Below are 21,685 nucleotides of genomic sequence, written 5' to 3' on the forward strand. Positions count from 1 at the left end.
TACCTATCACAGATGTGCCTGCCTATGACAGGAGTGACCCCCCACACAGTTCTTGTGGTGTTTAAGTCCCGTCTTCACAACAAGTACGCCATCCATTGCATTGTGTAGTATGTTAAATGAGATTGATTCAGAATAGACCTTCCAGCTCAAATTTAGCACTTATGAGGCACTGTGGACCATCAACAGCAGCAGAACTGTATTCACAAATAATCTGTAACTTCATGACCCACATATGTCCAAGTATGCCTGTCCACAAAAAACAGGACAAATTGAATCTGGCTGATTACCACCTCATCTGTCTACTGTCAATCACCAGCAAAGTGTTGAAAGGTGCAGATGACAGTGCTATCAAGCAGCACTTACACAGTAATAAGCTGCTTACTGGTGTTCAGTTTGAATTCCACCTCTTGGTTTGGATTTCCTTATAGTCTTGGTCCAATAAGGGGTAAGATGACAGTATGTGCCCTTGACATCAAAGCAGAATCTGACCAAGTGTGGCATCAAGATGCCCTAGCAAAAGTAAGATAAATGGAAAACTCTCCATGGGTTGAAATCTAACCTGGTACAAAGAAAAATGATTGTGGTTTTTAAAGGCCATTTATCTCAGGCCAAGGATATCCCTTCAAAAATTCCTTTTGGTGGTGTCCTAGGACCAACTATCTTCAGATAGTTCACTAATGACCTGCCCTCCAACATAAAGTCAGAAGTGGGAACGTTTGGTGATGATTGCACAATACTCAGTGTCATTAACAACTCTTCAGATACTGAATTAGATGTGCTCATATGCAACAAGACCTGAGCAACATTCAGACTTGGGCTGACAAGTGACAAGTAACATTTACAAAACACAGGTGCCAGACAAAGATCATCTCTATCAAGAGAGAGTCTAATGATCTATTCTTCACAATCAATGGCATTATCATGGCAGGATCGTTCACTATCAACATCCTGGGGTTTACCATTGATCAGAAACTTTAACTGGACAAACGATTATAAATACTGTAGATTCAAGTGCAGATCAGAGGTTGGAAATGCTGTAGAGAAATTCACCCCCTGACTCTTCAAAGCCTGTCCAAGACTGCAAGAAACTACAAAAGGTCCTGAATGAAGCCCAGTCCATCACTCAAACCAGCCTCCCATCCATTGCCACTATATACACTTCCCACTGCCTCGGAAAAGCAATCAGCATAATCAAGGACCCCACTCACCCTGGACATACTCTCTTCCACTTTCTTCCATTGGGAAAAAGATATAAACGTCTGAGATCACGTACCAACCAACTGAAAAACAGCTTCTTCCCTGCTACCATCAGACTTTTGAATGGACCCTACTTCACATTGTTGATCTTTCTCTTGTAGCCAAACAGGCCATCTAAAATGGCGTTTTGTAAAGCACTCTGGGATAACCGGGCAAGAAACTAAACCGACAGGCTGCAGTTTAAAGACAGAGACAAACAGGCTGCAACCCTGATGAGTGAATACACAGGATATGGGCCATCTCCAGGATGAAAGAGACTTTCTGATCACACTGGGTTGTGTGCCAGACGTAAAGGCACCATGAATCCTTATTTAGGAGGAAGGTATGTGGCCTATGTGCCTACAACACCTACAGGCATGGCCGCCAGGGACACACCCAGAGATCGGTGTGGTAGCACCTGATTGGACTCTTATCGATCAGGGTGATCAAGTCCTGATCGATTGATTGGCAATGGCCGGAAAAAGGGCGTGAAGCCAAATGGGGTATAAAGGATGCTGCACAACCAGGAATCTCTCTCTCTCGGACCCCCACGAACAAGCTACAACGACGGAGAGCCACCACACCTGAGAAGGGAGGAAAGAAAGAAGATCAGAGCCAGGGTACCACACCAGACTAAAGGACCAGACTACGCAGACAACTACCAAGACCAGCACACAGATAAAGGCCAGTATCTGTTTGGGTATTTGTCAGTCACACACAATTAAGTCAAGGTCTTGTATTGTACTTGAATTCTAGCATTTCTGTAAGATAACTTATTGTTGGTTGGGTGGGTGATTATTGATTGTGTGGGTTTAAATAAATATTGTTTGTACTAATAAGACGTCTGCTCAAAGTTATTTGTCCACCGTATAAGGGTTAAAACAGATTGATTTTTACAACACTCTATATCCTAGCTATGACTGTAACACTACATTCTGCGCCCTCTCCTTTTCTTTCCAATGTAGGGTATGCTTTGTATAGCATTCAAGAAGCAATACATTTCACTGTATATTAGTACATGTGATGATAATAAATCAAATCAAATCAAATCAAAAAGTCTACAAGGCACAAGACAGGAGTATAATGGACTATTATCCACTTGCCTGGATGAGTGGAGCATGAATCTGGTAAAACGAAGGTTTACCAGGCTGATTCCGGGAATGGTGGGACTGATGTGTGAGGAGAGATTGACTAGTTAGGATTGTTTTCACTGAAGTTCAGATGAATGAGGGGGGATCTCAGAGAGACTTAAAAAATTCTAACAGGACTAGACAGGGTAGATGCAGGGAGGATATTCCCAATGGTGGGGAGTCCAGAATCTGGGGCCACAGTCTGAGGATTTGGGGTAGACCATTTAGGGTGGAGATGAGGAGATATTTTTCCACCCTAAGAGTGGTGAGCCTGTGAAATTGATTATCACGGGAAGTAGTTGATGCCAAAATATTGAATGTATTCAAGAGGTGGCTAGATATAGCACTTGGGTGAATGGGATCAAAGGTTATGGGGAGAAAGCAGGATTAGGCTACTGAGTCGTGCAATCAGCCATGATCATAATGAATGGTGGAGCAGGTTTGAAAGGCCAAATGACCTCTTTCTCCTCCTATCCTCCATGTTTCTATGAATGCATATTCAAGAAACCGGACACCATTTGAGACAAAGTATTAGCGCCCCATCTGCCACCTTAAATATTCCTTCCACCACCAGTGCAGCGGCAACAGCGTGTACCATCTACAAGATGTATAGCAGCAACTCATCGAGTATCCTTCAATATCACCTTCCATACGGAGATCTCTTATGAACAAAATCAGCAAATGCAGGGGAATATCACAATCTCCAAGTTCCCTTCCAAGCAACACATTACACTAACTTGGAACTATATTGTACCTGCTCTGTCGTGGTAACTCCCTTCCTAACAGCATTGTCGGTACTCCTTCACCACGCGGATTGCAGCACTTCAGCAAAACACCTCATTTTTTCATTGGAGATTAAAATTGGTAATAATGCTGGTCTTGCTGGTAATGTGCACGATGCGTTGAGATGAAAGGAGATTAAGGGAGGATACATAGGGGAGAGAGCATGATGAGCTGAGAGTTAAAAATGTGGAAGATGAGGAGCTATTCAGTGCAGATGCTCACGGAGGAGTCAGTGAAGATATGGTGAGATTTTGTTTTACGTGGGTAGCAGTGGACAAGGAGAATTTAATATGAAAAGGTGAGTGGCGTGGAACAGGATTAATATGCTCAAAAGGAGAAAGTAGCATAGTATGAATCTGGGCCGTGTAAGATATGACAAAAAAATGTACTTTTATTAATATTGGTGTAATAAAATTAAAATGGAGGACCAGCCTGGTTCAAGCAGCAAAGAACCAACAGACCCGCTGTAAGTAATAGTTTCACATAATCTGCGTTTCACACCATCGCCAATCACTCTGATGTGGGATCAATCCCACTTTGTTTAACAAATTCCTCAGTTTTCTCAAGCAGTTTTAAAAACATCATTCACGATTAAAATTTAAAATGTTAACGTAAAAAAGGGTAGGCACTCCCATCTGTACTCTATAAATATTTAACTGTTAACCAGGGAAGAAGATTTCCATTTGGAAGATGATATAAACAAGGTTTTTAACTTATTTAAATGACCTCATTCACACACCAACAGTAGTATCAACTTGTTTTACGGTGCAATTGCACTTGTGCTACCATGGCAATAACACAGGTCTGGATACAGAATGATTAGTGTCGTCAATAGAAGATCATTTCGTATAATTTACTTTCCTCTTTCCCCCCAGCCGTCTCCCAGTTTGAAGGGAGAATGTTTACAAATCCCATCGCGCTATTAAAAAACCCAAGACTCGATATCGTAAATATCCGTGAACGGTGTTGGACATTAATGTACTCGCACTTGTGTTGCTGGAGCACCCTTTCAATCATACCTAATACGAGATGGAATTAAAGCCTGAAGGGCCAATCTTGTTACAAGTTCAGAGGCTAAATTGTAGTTAGTTATCTGCAGTGACAAACTTGACCCTATCCTTTTCAGATTGAAATATTTCTTAAACAAGTATTTGCACGTATTTGGGTTCACGTTTTGTGGATCCCCACTAAACGTGGCATTGGAATATTCGAAACGTACCCTCCAAAAATATATATTTTTCTATTTATAAATTAAGAAAAGCAAAACTTGCACAGATGTACATGTCCCAACTGAACGGATTTCAAAACTTGCACTGCACATTCAAGTGGGCAGAGCCTTCCCTGCGCCTCGGTAACCTACCCCCAATATCAACAAACCAAACTCGGTCTGCTGCGAATCGATTGCACTGGTCGGGACTCCACATATCAGGGCGGTTCTTCCAATTGGAAGGGCTTGACATCCCTTCGCAGGCTTTAGGGCTTCAGTATGGGTGAAGTCAAGTGAACATGCTGCTTTGGATTCCGATAGGAGAGAGGGGACAGGTTTGGGTAGCTGGCAGCTTGCAGTTGGCATGAGTTTCAGCACTGCCTGGGGCTTTGTGACGTCTCCACGCCTACAACCACGTACTTTGAAACTAACAAATGAATAGCCACTGACCACCGCCCAGCCGGCAGTGGGGGCAGGGTCATGGACAAAGCAGAGTCCTGCCATTCACCCCTCACATTATTGCATTCCACCAGCAAGTAGAGAACATAAAGGCTTGAGTGAAGCTTTTGTTTTACAAGGAATCAGTTACAATTAACTGCGCCTTCGTAACAAATAAGTCGAACAGTGGGCATCTACTCCTTGAAATCCAAGCTCATTGCAAATGACACTCGTTGAATGTAGGCATGGTGTCTAATGTTTCCTCACACGAACCAGAAGGGATACGAGATGACAATTCGTTATAAATAGACTCAATCATCAATAATTTCTCTTGTACCAGTCTTTGCACAAGAAAGACAAATAAATGATACAGTACAATCATATATGTGGTGCCAACAACGAAGCATCTTAAAGGAATAGTTCGAGAAGCAGCACAAGTTGTTATAAGTAGTACTGCAATTATGTTACTATACTCGTAATATAAATCTGCCAAATGACCCAGAGGCAAGAGTTCATGACAGCTGGGGAATTTCAATGCAGTTCATTAAATGGAACTGGAAGTTATCAGCAATGGGGGCCATGAAACTATTGTTTTTTTAAAAAAACCAAATTTACTAATGTCCTTTTGGGAACAACATTTATTGTTCTATTTAGGCCTGGGTTATATATGATTCTAGACTCAGATGTGTGATGGTTGATCCTGAAATGGCCCAGCAAGCCACTCTAACCACCTCAAAAATGTAAAATTAATATAATAAAACCCAGGGACTGAACAGGATAAAAGCACATTGAGCCATGACAGCCATGTAAAGTTCTTCTCACTAATGGATGTATGTTACAAGTAGGAGAGCTGTCCCACACATAAATTGAGCAACAACCCAACAGTCATACTCACAGAATTGTTAGCCAACATCCCAGTTGCCCCCACCATCACCCTAGGATCTTTCTACCGGGGTGGAAATGCAGCAGAGTATAGTTGGGAAGGAGTAGGCTACGAAGCTTCAAAATTGACACTAGTTTCCATGGAGTCTCACAGCCAACAAGTATGTGAAGAGCAAAAGAATGAGATGTGAAGGAATAGGACCTATCAAGTGTGACGGTGGGAAAGTTTGTATAGAACCGGTAAAGATAGCAGAGGTATTCAATGAATACTTTACTTCAGTATTCACAGTGGAAAAGGATCTTGGTGGTTGTAGTGCAGCTTGCAGCGGATTGAAAAGCTTGAGCATGTTGACATTAAGAAAGAGGATGTGTTGGAGCTTTTGAAAAGCATCAAGTTAGATAAGTCACTGGAACCGGATGGGATGTACCCCAGGTTACTGTGGGAGGTGAGGGAAAAAATTGCAGAGCCTCTGGCAATGACCTTTGCGTCATCAATGGAGACGGGGGAGGTTCCAGAGGATTGGAGGATTGCAGATGTGATTCTTTATTCAACAAAGGGAGATGGCCCAGGAAATTATCAACCAGTGAGTCTAACCTCAGTGGTTGGTAAATTGATAGAGAAGATCCTGAGAAGCAGGATTTATGAACATTTGGGGAGGTATAGTATGATCAAAAATAGTCAGCACGGCTTTGTCAAGGGCAGATCATGCCTTACGAGCCTGGTTGAATTTTTTGAAGATGTGACTAGACACATTGATGAAGAGCAGTAGACGTAGTTTATATGGACTTCAGCAAGGTATTCAATAAGGTCCCCCATGCAAGGCTTATTGAGAAAGTGACGGGGCATAGGATCCAAGGGGACATTGCTTTGTGGATCCAGAACTGGCTTGCCCACAGAAGGCAAAGAGTGGCTGTAGATGGGCCTTTTTCTGCATGGAGGTCAGTCACCAGTAGAGTGCCCCAGGGATCTGTTCTGGGACCCTTGCTCTTTGTGATTTTTATAAATGACCTGGATGAGGAAGTGGAGGGATGGGTTGGTAAGTTTGCCGATGACACAAAGGTTGGAAGTATTGTGTATACCGTGGAGGGGTGTCAGAAGTTGCAACAAGACATAGATAGAATGCAAGACTGGGCAGAGAAGTGGCAGATGGACTTCAACCCAGGTAAGTGTGTGGTGATTCATTTTGGCAGGTCAAATAGGATGACAGAATATAATATTAAGGATAAGACTCTTGGCAGCGTGGAAGATCAGAAGGATCTTGGGGTCAGGGGTCATAGGATACTCAAATCAGCTTCGTAGGTAGAGGATGTGGTTAAGAAGGCGTATGGTGTACTGGCATTCATCAATCAAGAAATTGAGTTTAGAAATTGGGAGATAATGCTGCAGCTGTATAAGACCCTGGTCAGACCCCACTTGGAGTACTGTGCTCAGTTCTGGTCGTCTCATTACAGGAAGGATATGGAAGCCATAGATAGGGTGCAGAGGAGATTTACAAGGATGGTGCCTGGATTAGGTGGCATGCTTAATGAGGATAGGTTGAGAGAGCTCGGTTTTTTCTCCTTAGAGATGAAGGATAAGAGGTGACCCGATAGAGGTGTATAAGATGTTGAGAGGTATTGATTGAGTGGATTCTCAGAGGCTTTTTCCCAGGGCTGAAATGGCTGCCACAAGAGGACACAGGTTTAGGTGCTGGGGAGTAGGTACAGAGGAAACGTCAGGGGTAAGTTTTTCACTCAGAGGGTGATGGGTACGTGGAATCGGCTGCCAGCAGTGGTGGTGGAGGTGGATTTGATAGGGTCTTTTAAGAGACTTTTGGATAAGTACATGGGACTTAGTAAGATAGAGGGTTATAGGTAAGCCTAGTAGGTAGGGACATGTTCGGTGCAACTTATGGACTGAAGGGCCTGCTTGTGCAGTAGTTTGTCTATGTTCAATGCATCCTCCAATTACTTTTATTCAGTGTGTCTAGTTTGTTTAACTGGGCAGTAACTTCATTTTTTTTTACACAGCTGCGCACGCGCATTATCTTAAAGAAGCTGACTTGTGCACAACCTGAGCAGGAGCTTTTGAGTTGCTGTGCAGTTCGAGGGAACATTGCTCATTGCAGCAGGTTAAACGAAGGCAAGGAAACTGCCTGCTTATCATCACCAACCACCTTACTTCAGATACTGAATCAGTACTTTAATAGCACATTCTAATGGCCATTTGTGAATGTACATATATAGCCAAAAGTAGAATAAACCAATTTAGTTGGGTCTCAGTAGTCAATGTGCATACATCAGTTTTTATCCTGTCAAAATATCAGAGTTCTGGCAACAAGAAATGGATTGTGGATTTCCCTAGCTGATCAAATTTGGGTTTGAAAAGTCTCCAACAAACCAACAGAAGAACAATGATGGTTTTATTGGCTGCAAAATAGACTTAAAAATCCAGTAAATAGCCATTTGGACACATGGGCTGAACTTCAAAGATGTTTACATCAACTGGTATTATTGGTTAACTGAGAGAGAATAGCCATGACCAAAAGTTTTTTTGTACATATGTGGAGTGACTAGAGGTGTTTTTCACTGATGATATCTCTGAAGATTCTGATAATCCAGTTGTTAGTCAGGTGGTGGGGAAAAGGAAAGGCACAATATTTTTGATATATGCAGGCCCTGAAGTATGTGAAACACTCAAGAATTTGCTCATCCATGCTAACCCTAAAATACATGGCAATGTTGGTCACCTTGGGTAAGTTTGAGTAGCAATACAATCTCAGGCAATTGGAGAAACCTATTGGTTTGGAACAAGGAAGCAGTTTTCAGTGAGGACATTGAAGAATTTATCATGGCTTTGAGAGGGAGCCTAGCAGAACAGATGTTTATGTGGTTTAAAAAGTGAACACCTTTGCACGAAGTTGCTGACATTGCCAAAGTTAACTTCCAATGTAACTTACCAAACAACATTGTCTATGGACTTGAGGAAGATGACCTGACAGAATTTTTGATTTGATTTATTATTGTCACATGTATTAACATACAGTGAAAATTATTGTTTTTTTGCACACTATACAGACAAAACATACCATTCATAAAGAAGGAAACGATAGAGTGCAGAATGTAGTGTTACAGTCATAGCCAGGGTATAGAGAAAGATCAACTTAATGCAAGGTAAGTCCATTCAAAAGTTTGACAGTAGCAGGGAAGAAGCTGTTCTTCAGTCAGTTAGTATGTGACTTCAGACTTTTGAAGGTAGAAGAGAGAATGTCCAGGGTGTGTGGGGTCCTTAATTATGTTGGTTGCTTTGCCAAGACAGCGGGAAGTGTAGACAGAGTCAATGGAGGCTGGTTTGCGTGATGGATTAGGCTATGTTCACAACTTTTTGTCGTTTCTTGCGGTCTTGGGCAGAGCAGGAACCATACCAAGCTGTGATACAATCAGTATCACAATTAAGAGTTAAAAATTAACAATTGCCAGTCATTTGCTGAAGTAAACAGACTGCAGCTGAGTAAGTCAATGGAAAGGCCAATGCAAGCATACTCAATACCCTGGGCAAATCTTCAGTCTTGCAACCTACTTCCTCACCCACCTCAATAATTAATTTTCAAAAATGAATACAGCAAGATGGCTGACACTTATCCCCTATCAGTCCCATTTGTACATTTGACTATCCAGGCCAAATCAGTCTCACCATCCTTAGTCATTTGTTTCTTTTCACTCAAGAACCTTTATCAGCATGTTGACATCTTAATACTAGGGGATAGCCAAAACTAAAGTAAAATATGGGTGGCCCAGGTACCCAGCTATCTTGGCTCAGATCCAAGGCACAGTAGTTTTCTCTGCTCCTTTATCTGGTCTCTCACACTGTTTATTTGTCTCTGAGCCCTGCTTGAATTTCTGATTTAGCTTACATTTTTCACTATTTCGTTCTTTTTGAGCATTCAAAATCAATATAACATTCGGTCAATGAAGACACAGGTCAGTTTCCAACTGCGTCATCCTTCAGTTGCTATAACAAGCAAGGTTAAAAATATAATTGAGTACAAGAATTATCATATCACAACCAATAAGACTCTAATTTATAGTAATTGTATCTAAGTTAGTTCTTAATTAGCAATAAAATAGATTAGGCGCTTTCTAGAATTCTCATACTGGTGTGTTTGCAGGATTCAGTTCCATTCACAAGTCCTGAGATAATGAAGAGTTTGTGCCTGCATGAAACAAAATCTGGACAACATTCAGATTTGGGCTGATAAGTTGCGTGTTATATTCACAAGAACGTCTACAATAAGACAGAGTCTAACCACTTCCCCTTAACATTCAACAGCAATACCATCATATAATCTCCAACTGTCAACATTGACCAGAAAGAGAATTGGACCAGCAATATCAATACTGCGACTCTAACAGTACGATGATAGTGAGCTACTGATACATTTTATGTTTAAAGGGAATGTCTTAAAAGTCAGTTTTTTTTCTACAAGTATTGGTATGTCTGGCAAGAATACAGCTCAGATGCTGGGAAAGCAGAATAATTACTCATTTTAGCCTTGTACTGTTTATTTAGGAGAGAGCTAATGGGCTTTTGTTTACAAAAAAAGGTTCCCAAGGGTTTCTGATTAAAGAAATGGAAGATGGGTTTAGTATGCAGGGACACGTGATGCTGTGGTTGAGAGGAGCTAGATATGTAGCAGAGAAAAAAAACAGACTTCAGTTCTGACTAGGGTTTGTTTTAAGACGGAGGTCTGCAAGCTGCTCTGAAACTCAAAATCTCTGTCTGAAAGCTTCAAGACTGTCTACACCCCTCAGAGCAAGTACATTTATGACTACTAACTGTATTTAAAGTGTTAAAGTGCAAGTCTGTTTCCTTTCATTTTTTTAAACTATTGTTCAATTGCTAGAGTCAAGCTGCTTCATTTTTTTAGAATTACACTTAAACAGTGTTATTAAATAAAGTTTGTTTTTACTATAAAAGATCTCTAATTTTTCCTGTGGAATTACTCTTGGAGTGAAGCACCTTATCCTCATATTTATACGAAAATAGAAAAATTTTTGGGGTTTAGTCTGGCTTCCTAATGTAATTTGGGATTCTTTTCCAGGGCCCTAACAACAGGAACTACAGGCTGGATACATTACAGTACATGACTGATATCCTGACATACCAAAGCCATTCCACCATCTTCAAGGCATAAATCAAGATTGTGATGGAATACTCTGCACTTGAGAAGCTCAACAGCATGCAAGACAAAGCAGCCCATTTGATTAACACCCCATCCACCACCTTGCACATTCACGCTCTCTATCACCAACACACAGTAGCAGTAGTGTATCATCTATAAGATTCATTACAACACTTCAGCACAATTCAACAGCACCTTCCAAACCCATGGCCTCTACTATTGAGGAGGACATGGGCAGCAGATAAAAAGGAACATGGTCTCTTACAAGTTTCCCACCAAGAACTGCATCATCTTGGTTTGGAAATACATCACTGTTCCTTAATTGCCATGGGGTCAAAATCCTGTAACAGCCTACAACACAGCAATGTGGATGAACCAAAACAACACAGATTGCCATGGTGCAAGATAATGATTTAACAACACCTTCAAAGGTAATCGGGTATGGGCAATACATGCTGATCTTGCCAGCAATGCCCATGAATGAATAAAATCAAATTAGCAAATGAATTTTCACCATTGTCCAAAACCAAACCATGTGCATATAAAAAAGACATTTATTTATTATAGTCACAAGTAGGCCTACATTAACACTTCAATGAAGTTACTTCTAAAAATCTCCTAGTTGCCACACTCCAGCACCTGATAAGGTACACTGAGGGAGAATTTAGCATGGCCAATGCACCTAACCAGCAGATCTTTTGGATTGTGGGAGAAAACTAGAGGAAATCCATGCAGACACAGGGAGAACGTGCAGATTCTGCAGTGATCCAAGACAGGAATCGTACCTTGGTCCCTGGCACTGTGAGGCAGCAGTGCTAACCACTGTGCCACCCTATCAGGATCAGTTACCGCAGTGGTACATGTGAAGCAGGACAATACTGCGGAGTTAAAGTTTATTTATTAGTCACAATAAGGCTTATATTAACACTGCAATGAAGTTATTGTGAAACTCCCATAGTCGCTACTTCTCTGGCGCCTGTTCAGGTCAATATACCTAACCAGCATGTCCTTCAGACTGTGGAAGGAAACCGGAGCACCCGGAGGAAACCTACGCAGACATGGTGAGAACATGCAAACTCCAGACAGTGGCCCAAGTCAGAAATCAAACCTGGGTCCCTGGCGCTGTGAGGCAGCAGTGTGAACCACTGTGCCACCGTGCTGCCCCAAGTTCACTCAGGACTCACAAAATATGTTTACAGTATTGGGGTTAGATAGGCTACATACATAATTTCCTCTGGTAAGAAAAATTAATTCGTTGAAGATGTAATAAAAATAGCGTTACGACAATTAGGAGTTAACTTAGGAAGCATTCCTCCTACCACCTTAAAGAGCAGTGGAAATGTTGACTCCAAAGGATGTAGATGAGAGATCAATTGAAATTGTATCAATAGATTTTTAAGTATCAAGAGCTATGGAGAAAAGGTAGGTAAACAGAATTGCCTTTGTCAGAATTCACACAAAGTCCATTCTCCTGAACTTGCCAACCTACAATGCCTCCTAGGTAAGCATTGCATTATTTTAACATTTTCATCCTCATTTCCAAACCCCTCTATTACCTCATGCTTCCCTATCTTGGAGTTCCTTCAGTCATATACCACATCCTTCCTCTCTCATCCACTCCAACATATCTGCACTATCCATTCTAGTTTCCTGAGCATTCCTGATTTTAATCACTCCAACAATGGTGGCCTTCAGTTACCAATGTCCTCTGTTTTCAAACACCCTCTTTGCCCCCATATCTCCCTGTCTTCTTTTAAGATGCTCCCTAAAATCTGTCTCTTTATCTTTAAGTGAATCAATGTTAATTTTTCTTTCTAATATCAGTAAAGTACCTTGGGATGTTTTATTACATTAAAGTTGTTGTATTGATGCAAGTTGTTGTTATTGAGTATCTGTGCAATAGCCAGTTTTTTTAAAAAACATCTTATTCTTTTGTATAACATTCTTGTTGCTGAATCAGTGAAACAAGATCCAAAATATACTGATTTTTATTTTAATTTCTAGGAGCTATAAAATAAACACTCCAGAGAGCCTATTTTGTTGAACGTCCTTCCCAAGATTTCTTTGTAGTCTGTTATGGTTTCTACATTTACAGGGCAGCACAATGGCAGAGTGGTTAGGACTGCTGCCTCACAGTACCAGGGATTCAATTGCAGACTGGAGTGACTGTCTGTTGGAATTTGCATGTTCTCCCCATGTCTGTGTGGGTTTCCTTCAGGTGCTCCGGTTTCCTCCCACAGTTCAAGTATGTGCACGTTAGATGGATTCACCATGCTAAATTGCCCCATATTGTCCCAAGATGTATAGGTTAGGGGAATTAGCAGGGTAAATATGTGAGGTTATGGGGGTAGGGCCTGGATAAGATGCTCTATAGGAGACTTGGTGCAAATTTGATGGGCCTTCTGCACTGTACAGATTCTATGTTATGTATAGCTGCTGAAGTTACTGTTTGCTATTGTCCATTTAATGTATCTATATTTTCATGTCACTATACACATAGCAAGCACTCAGGTATTAATGCATGATTTTTTAATTTTATTTTTACATACTTCTTAGATAAGACTAAGAATCCTCAAACAAAAGTACTGAGAAATATCCACATTCTAGTTTCTTAACTTAGTTTATGAAAAGCATATTTGAGGTTTCAGGTGTCAGAAACTGGGATTCACCATTCCAATCCCTTCGCATTCTATGATATTATTTTCTGATCCAGTTTCTTGATCGTCTATTTTATTGACTGTAAACTTAGCCTGAAATAAAAAAAATACAAACTTGAACAACATATAACCAAATCTTAGTTAAATGTAACCTTTTGTTAATAAACCACCTTGCATGTAGGATGACAAGTAACTTTGATTCTATATTTTATTATTGTAATCATGTCCTGTGAAAGTTAGTATAGAATTTAGCTTCAGAATGTCTTGAAACAAAGTTCAAGGCATCATTTTGGTTACTTACTCAGTAATGAAAAAAGCAAAATTAGGATATTCAAGAGAAGTATGACACTAACATTTGCATATGCAAATGTAAATTTACAACTTCATTGCTTTGACTATAAAAGCTAGTCAAAAACTACTGCATTAACCTGCATTTGATTTGATTTATTATCACATGTATTGTTATGCAGTGAAAAGTATTGTTTTTTGTGTGCTATACAGACAAAGCATACCATATGTAAAGCAGGAAAGAGTGCACAGTGTAGTGTTTCAGTCATAGTTAGGGTGTAGAGAAAGATCAATATAATGCGAGGTGGGTCCATTCTAAAGTCTAATGGTAGTAAGGAAGAAGCTATTCTTGAATCGGTTGGTACGTGTCCTCAGACTTTTGTACCTTTTTCCCAACAGATGGTGGAAAAGATGCCTGGGGGTGTGATGCCTTGATAATGCTGGCTGCTTTTCCGAGGTAGCGGGAAGTGTAGACAGTGTCAACGGACTGGGCTTCGTTTTCCACCCTGTGTAGTTTATTGCGGTCGTGGACAGAGCAGGAGCCATACCAAGATGTGATACAATCAGAAAGAATGCTTTCTATGGTGCATCTGTAAAAGTTGGAGAGAGTAGTTTTGGACATGCCAAATGGTGGGCTTTCTTAACTACAATGTTGGTGTGGAGGGACTAGGACAGGCTGTTGATGATGTTGACACCTAAAAACTTGGAAGCTCTCAACCATTCCTACTTCATCCCCATTATTGTAGACAGGAGCATTTCCTCCACTATGCTTCCTGAAGTTGATGAATATCTCTTTCGTTTTATTGATATTGAGGAGAGATTACGGGCAATGGAGAATCACTGACTATCACTGTTTGCTGTGCAGTTACAGGGACTCGGGTCGGATCTCCGACTTGGGTTGGTGTCTGAGGGAGTTTGCACATTCTCCCCATACTTGTGTGGGTTTTCTCCGGGTGCTCCAGTTTCCTCCCACACCCCAAAAACATGCTTTTAGGCTGATTGGTGTTAATAAGTTGTCCCTAAATTGGATCTCCTTTAATCTGGCGCACATAGAATTCTCTAAATTTGTACCCCTTTATTGTGGAGTCCCTGAGATGTAGTCAAAAGTTGTAGGTAGGATTGGAACGAGGCACTCACTGAGTGTTAAAATGGGCGGTGCGGGCTTGTAGGGCCTGTTTCCTGTGCTGTGTTGTTCTTTGTTGTTATTATTATCGTCGCATCAGTTCACCAGATTCTCTCTCTCTTTCCCGTACTCAGTCTTGTCATTGTTTAAGATCTGCTACGGTGTCATTAGCAAACCTGAAATTGAGTTGGAGGGGAATTTGGCCACACAGGTCATAGTTGTATAAGTATAGTAAGGGGCTGAGGAGACTCTTGTGGGGCACTGGTGTTGAGGATAATCGTGGAGGAGGTCTTGTTGCCTATCCGTACTGATTGTGGTCTGTGGGTTAGGAAGTTCAGGATCCCATTGTAGAGGGAGGAGCCAGCCGAGTTTGGAGTTGAGTTTTGTCAGAATAATGGTGTTGAAGGTTGAGCTGTAGTCAGTGAATAAGAGTCGGACATAGGTGTCTTTGTTATCTACATGTTCCAGGGTTGCGTGTAGGGCCAGGGAGATGGTGTCTGCTGTGGACCTGTTGCAGTGATAAACGAACTGTTGTGGATCCAGGCAATCTGAGAGACTGGAATTGATTTGTGCCATGACTAACTTTTCGATAATGACAGATGTCAGAGCCACCGGAAGATAGTCATTAAAACATGCTACCTGACTTTTTTTTGGTATCAGAATGATAGTCAGTAAAGATTTACATAGATGTCTAGAGTGCATCATTCACATACAGGGTTCCACCATACACGTGTAGAGATGCACAGTGGATGTCTTTGCTCATGAGCAATTGTTATTTGGAAAGGAATTAAGTATTATATCATGTATTGCATGAGACTTTAGAAGGAAATAAAACTGCTCAGGTCAAAGTATACTTTTTACTTGGTTAAGAAGCTTTGCACATTAGATATACTTGCCAGTTTAAGGTGCAACTCAAACATTTTATGATTGGAATAAAATGTGATGTATATAGGGTGACATCTGCATGAACCAAAAGTCATGATGTGGGTATGCCGGCGTTGGACTGGCGTAAACACAGTGAAAAGTCTGACAACACCAGGTTTTAGTCCAACCTATTTATTTGATAATATACTCACAAGCTTTCGGGTTAGTCCCTTCGTCAGGTGAATGGAGAGTTCTGGCCTCAGACAGAGCATATAAAGCACAGACAGTTTAGAGATTACTGATTAGAATGCGTATCCTTACACCTAACCTGCTGTTCAAGACCTGAAGTGGCTGATAATGTGAGTGGAAGGAGCACTGATCACAGTTTAAAGAGATGTGTATTGTCTCCAGACAGTACAGTAAGTGAGGTTTTGCAAACCCAGGCAAGTCACGGGGGTTACAGATAGTGCGACATGAACCCAAGATCCCTGTTGAGACCGTCCTCATGTGTGCGGAACTTGGCTATCAGTCTCTGTTCAGCGACTCTGCGCTGTCGTGTGTCGTGAAGGCCGCCTTGGAGAATGCTTACCCGAAGGTCAGAGGCTGAATGCCCGTGACCACTGAAGTGTTCGCCAACAGGAAGGGAACAGTCTTGCCTGGTGACTGTCGAGCGATGTTCATTCATCCGTTGTCGTAGCGTCTGCATGGTCTCCCCAGTGTACCATGCTTCAGGACATCCTTTCTTGCAACGTATCAGGTAGAAAATGTTGGCCGAGTTGCAAGAGTATTTACCATGTACCTGGTGGATGGTATTCTCACGTGTGATGATGGTATCCATGTCGATGATCCGGCATGTCTTGCAGAGGTTGCGGTACAGTGAGGTGCTGAGGTGACCGTCCTTAATGGAGATGCGTGTGTCCAAGAATGCAACTGATTCTGGGGAGTAGTCCATGGTGAGTCTGATGGTGGGGTGGAATTTGTTGATATCATCATATAGTTGTTTCAGTGATTGTTCACCATGAGGCCAAAGGAAGAATCAATGACATTTTCTTCCTTTGGCCTCATGGTGAACAATCACTGAAACAACTATATGATGATATCAACAAATTCCACCCCACCATCAGACTCACCATGGACTACTCCCCAGAATCAGTTGCATTCTTGGACACACGCATCTCCATTAAGGACGGTCACCTCAGCACCTCACTGTACCGCAAGCCCACAGACAATCTCACAATGCTCCACTTCTCCAGTTTCCACCCTAAACATGTTAAAGAAGCCATTCCCTATGGACAAGCCCTCCGTATACACAGGATTTACTCAGATGAGGAGGATCGTGACAGACACCTCCAGACCCTGAAAGATGCCCTCATAAGAACAGGATATGGTGCTCGACTCATAGATCGGCAGTTCCGATGCGCCACAGCGAAAAACCGCACCGATCTCCTCAGAAGGCAAACACGGGACACAGTGGACAGAGTACCCTTCGTCGTCCAGTACTTCCCCGGAGCGGAGAAGCTACGACATCTTCTCCGGAGTCTTCAACATATCATTGATGAAGACGAACATCTCGCCAGGGCTATCCCCACACCCCCACTTCTTGCTTTCAGACAACCACACAACCTCAAACAGACCATTGTTCGCAGCAAACAACCCAGCCTTCAGGAGAACAGTGACCACAATGCCACACAACCCTGCCACAGCAACCTCTGCAAGACATGCCGGATCATCGACATGGATACCATCATCACACGTGAGAATACCATCCACCAGGTACATGGTAAATACTCTTGCAACTCGGCCAACATTGTCTACCTGATACGTTGCAAGAAACAATGTCCCGAAGCATGGTACATTGGGGAGACCATGCAGACGCTACGACAACGGATGAATGAACATCGCTCGACAGTCACCAGGCAAGACTGTTCCCTTCCTGTTGGCGAACACTTCAGTGGTCACGGGCATTCAGCCTCTGACCTTCGGGTAAGCATTCTCCAAGGCGGCCTTCACGACACACGACAGCGCAGAGTCGCTGAACAGAGACTGATAGCCAAGTTCCGCACACATGAGGACGGTCTCAACAGGGATCTTGGGTTCATGTCGCACTATCTGTAACCCCCGTGACTTGCCTGGGTTTGCAAAACCTCACTTACTGTACTGTCTGGAGACAATACACATCTCTTTAAACTGTGATCAGTGCTCCTTCCACTCACATTGTCAGCCACTTCAGGTCTTGAACAGCAGGTTAGGTGTAAGGATACGCATTCTAATCAGTAATCTCTAAACTGTCTGTGCTTTATATGCTCTGTCTGAGGCCAGAACTCTCCATTCACCTGACGAAGGGACTAACCCGAAAGCTTGTGAGTATATTATCAAATAAATAGGTTGGACTAAAACCTGGTGTTGTCAGACTTTTCACTGAACCAAAAGTATCATGTTATGCTAATTTACAATGAGCAATATACATGTATGTAAGTAAACAGAGCCTGAAGTAAAAGTTTATCATAAATTATTAAAGAATAGTTATTGGCTGGCTTTTTCTCTCTCACAAAATTGTTTTGTCCTGCAACAAAATGATGTATGCACATGTAACACAGGTACTCACTGGGAGCAAGACTTTTATATGGCTGTTGGAAAATCGTTATCAAAATTTTCAAAAATGGAAATGCCATACTTCACACTGGTGTGGTAGAGGGTGTTTTTCCTGAGGGACTAGGGTTGGCTGTGTTATTAGGCATGAGTTAGAGTACAGCAACCTTTAAGTATAGAGCATTTGGCCTAGAGGTGATTTTGGGTTAGTATAAAAACTATTTTGCTTTGCATCCATTATAGTTCGTCCTGGAAATGATTGACAATGACACGTGCCCGACAACAACATGTTCCATTCCTCAACAAGGACATCACAAAGAAAAATCACTATATATGAACGAAAACTAATTTAAATAACATTGGCTAACATTTTACAGGATCACAAGAATACTGACCTTGGTTAGCATTTCTGCAAAGTGTATGGCAGTCTGGGTGTGAAGGGTCAAGGGTCCACTTCTTACTCTGGAGATACCTTTAGCCAGGGCCATGAATACAATGACCTGAGCCAAACAGAAATGCAGTTGAAAGGTTTCATGGCTAGGTGACACTGACACATCAACAACCATTGAAGCAATTCTCCGTGTCTTTCACTTAAAGTTTATTTATTAGTGTCACAAGTAGGCTTACATTAACACTGCAACGAAGCTATTGTGAGAATTAATTTGGGTCTGGACACAGAAAGAGTGTGCCTTCTGGAACAAGAAACTGAGTACTACTGAACCCTATTCTGCAGTTACTTTTACAATAAAATATATCAGTCGCAAAGAATATTGCGATTAATAGTGACATTTGCCAGTGAGCAAAATTGGGCATAAAAACCATATGCTCCTCTATTCCCTTCCTATTTATGTGTGGAAAATAGATAACAGTACAATGAATCCAATGTAATATACAAAGAAAATGTTATTGTTGTTTTCTATTTAGATCATATATTAACAGATTTATATGTGCCTAAAGCAATTACCATAAAGTTCCAGCCATAGGCCCCAAACTATATGATCACTTTTGTTATCCAGAGCTTTTATTTACAATTGGATGTTCTTAATGCAAGCTGACAATTGGTTTGCTTTCAAACATTAGTTAAAAATAGATTTCATGTTGGAGATGATAGTCACATGGATCATATTTTTTACCTGGCGATGGGTTAAAATAGTAAAGTTTCTGCTCCCCCTCTTATCTGAAACACATTAGTGGACAGTTGCAATACAAAGAAGTATTGTGCTGTCAGTTGTGCTGCCATGTGCTGGACAGAAATGTCATCCACTAAGATCTACCCAACTGAAGCCAGTTGTTTTAATAAAGACAATAAAAAACTTTCTAAAGCAGGGACAAGACAAAACTAGTTACAAACACAATCATGTATAGGAGTAAGCACATTGCTAATTATTTTCCAAAATTTAAGCCCAAAGTTATTTTATGACAATACATTTTAAATGCCCATCCAAAATGTATTTCAAGATTTATATTGTGCTCATCTATAAAAGTTACTTTTCACACATCAATATAAAAAAAATGACATTGATACATTGTCAAAAACAGATGCTTTTTTACATTGTTATGGTGAAAAAGAGGATTGGATTTAAGTGTATGAATTTCCACTTGGCACTCAGTTAAGAAGTTCTGCATTGAATTATTGCAGCAGCAAATATGATGCATTATTTGTGGAGGTGCTTCGCATTGGATTACCAATGTGTAGTGGGGAGCAGTGAGTGGGTTAAGTTCATCAAGTGGACGCAGCAAGATCAGCGTAATGAAAATTATTCCTCATCAAAAAACATTTAGTTTTTAAATAAACTGTTCTGTCAATTGCCTATACCTGGTCCTGCAAGTACTGGTCCACACAACCACCATGTCGAAGATTCTTCATCAGCATCTCTGCAGCTTCAATTCCAACTTTATCTGCAGTAACTCCTACATTCACAAAGAGTCTCGCATCAATATTTTGACTTAATCAGTGGATTTTGTTTTTTGTTCAGTTCTTCAAAAGCACTGATTTATCATGTCTTTCTCAAGCCCAACAGTATCAGCTAATTCTTAATCCTTAGTTCTACTAAAATACCGTCATTATTTCCCCACTATCCTCTATACAGTACTGCTGTATTTCCCTCATTGATGAAACTGCCTCTGAGAAGCATGGTGTCGAGTCTTGTCTGAGGAAATTCATGTGAACCTTGGGATTTCTTACCATCCCAATGGTACTCTATAACTGAATTTGTAGATTATGGGTAATGGATGCAGCAGTTTGCTATTTATTCCCTGCTAATTCAACCTTTAAGATTGAAAACAATCTTACCTCTTTTACCAAGGGCTGATCCTGCGATGATACATCCTGTGGAAGTTTCAGCAAAAATGCTGGAAACAAGAAAAGTTTAAACAAGTTGCATTAATTATAATCACTGTAAACAGTGGTCAGATGGCCTCTCAATGTTGATGAAAAGTAAACTTTCTTGCAAATCATCATGAAAGGACTTTTTAAAAGAACTGAAGCTTCTTATCTTCATTTAAATATGTTTTCATCTCCACCAAGCAATATTCTATACAACAGCCTTAGATCAGCAGACAGGAGAAACAATCAACTAGCTCATAAAAATGCTGGTTTTGCCAATGGATACAAAGGAAGGGTAACAGAGGAGCCAGACCACTTCCTGATCCTGAAGCTTCATTCTACCTGCATGTAGAAAGAGTGCTCCTCTTTGACACTAGCAACATGACTGGAATCAGATAGGGCAACACAATCACATCAATGGAGTTCCAAGCCAGTAAGCATGCTGCTGCTATTAGAAATGCAGCAGGTAAAATTCTCACAAGTATTTCATCTTAGAATGAAAAGTATTATACAATCCACTATAATGGCAGTCTTTATAGTGTAAGCACTTGTGACAATACAAATCAACCACTTCAGAAGTGTGCTTTCAATTGAGCTTGATAACACCCAACTACTTCAAAAAACAAGAAATCAATGGGTCTAGCTGGTACAAGAATTTATTATTGAAGTAACTGAGATGCATATTTGGAAGGCTGAACTCTTAAATTAAGTACTTATTTGACAAAGTTCATCTTCTTAAAATTTGTTCTTAATGGGCTACAGTGAATTTGAACTAAATAAAAGGAAAGGCTGTTGTACAACTCACAAAGAGATGCGGCCACTTCACTTTAAACACTGCAGATAACTTTCACAGCTATCTACTAATGGTTGAATAATATAAATATTAAAACAGTCTTTGAAATGGAGCATGGATTGAAAGCAAAACATATGCATCACCTGACATCAGTGTCCTGTGCTTTTCAGAAGCAGGGCTTAAAATAATGTAGAAAGTTAGTTCAGG

The 21,685-nt window shown here is 41.0% G+C and overlaps 2 protein-coding genes across 2 annotated transcripts in view; both read right to left on the reverse strand.

Annotated features, from left to right (window-relative positions):
* Window positions 1-4,624, reverse strand: part of LOC145347869 (dual specificity protein phosphatase CDC14A-like) — a 164,366-nt gene extending 159,742 nt beyond the window's left edge. The window contains exon 1 of the mRNA XM_080195807.1: window positions 4,510-4,624. Within this exon, the coding sequence (XP_080051933.1) occupies window positions 4,510-4,609 (100 nt within the window). The 5' untranslated portion in view covers window positions 4,610-4,624. The remainder of the gene's footprint in view (window positions 1-4,509) is intronic.
* A 4,032-nt stretch (window positions 4,625-8,656) lies between these two features.
* Window positions 8,657-21,685, reverse strand: part of rtca (RNA 3'-terminal phosphate cyclase) — a 31,851-nt gene continuing 18,822 nt past the window's right edge. The window contains exons 8-11 of the mRNA XM_080195811.1: window positions 20,653-20,711; window positions 20,176-20,270; window positions 18,755-18,859; window positions 8,657-13,588 (exon numbers count right to left, since the gene is read on the reverse strand). Coding sequence (XP_080051937.1) covers window positions 13,490-13,588; window positions 18,755-18,859; window positions 20,176-20,270; window positions 20,653-20,711 — 358 coding nt within the window. The 3' untranslated portion in view covers window positions 8,657-13,489. The remainder of the gene's footprint in view (window positions 13,589-18,754; window positions 18,860-20,175; window positions 20,271-20,652; window positions 20,712-21,685) is intronic.

This window comes from Carcharhinus amblyrhynchos, chromosome 9 (assembly GCF_965287045.1).
Source record: "Carcharhinus amblyrhynchos chromosome 9, sCarAmb.v2.hapA, whole genome shotgun sequence".
In the NCBI taxonomy this organism is placed as follows: Eukaryota; Metazoa; Chordata; class Chondrichthyes; order Carcharhiniformes; family Carcharhinidae; genus Carcharhinus; species Carcharhinus amblyrhynchos.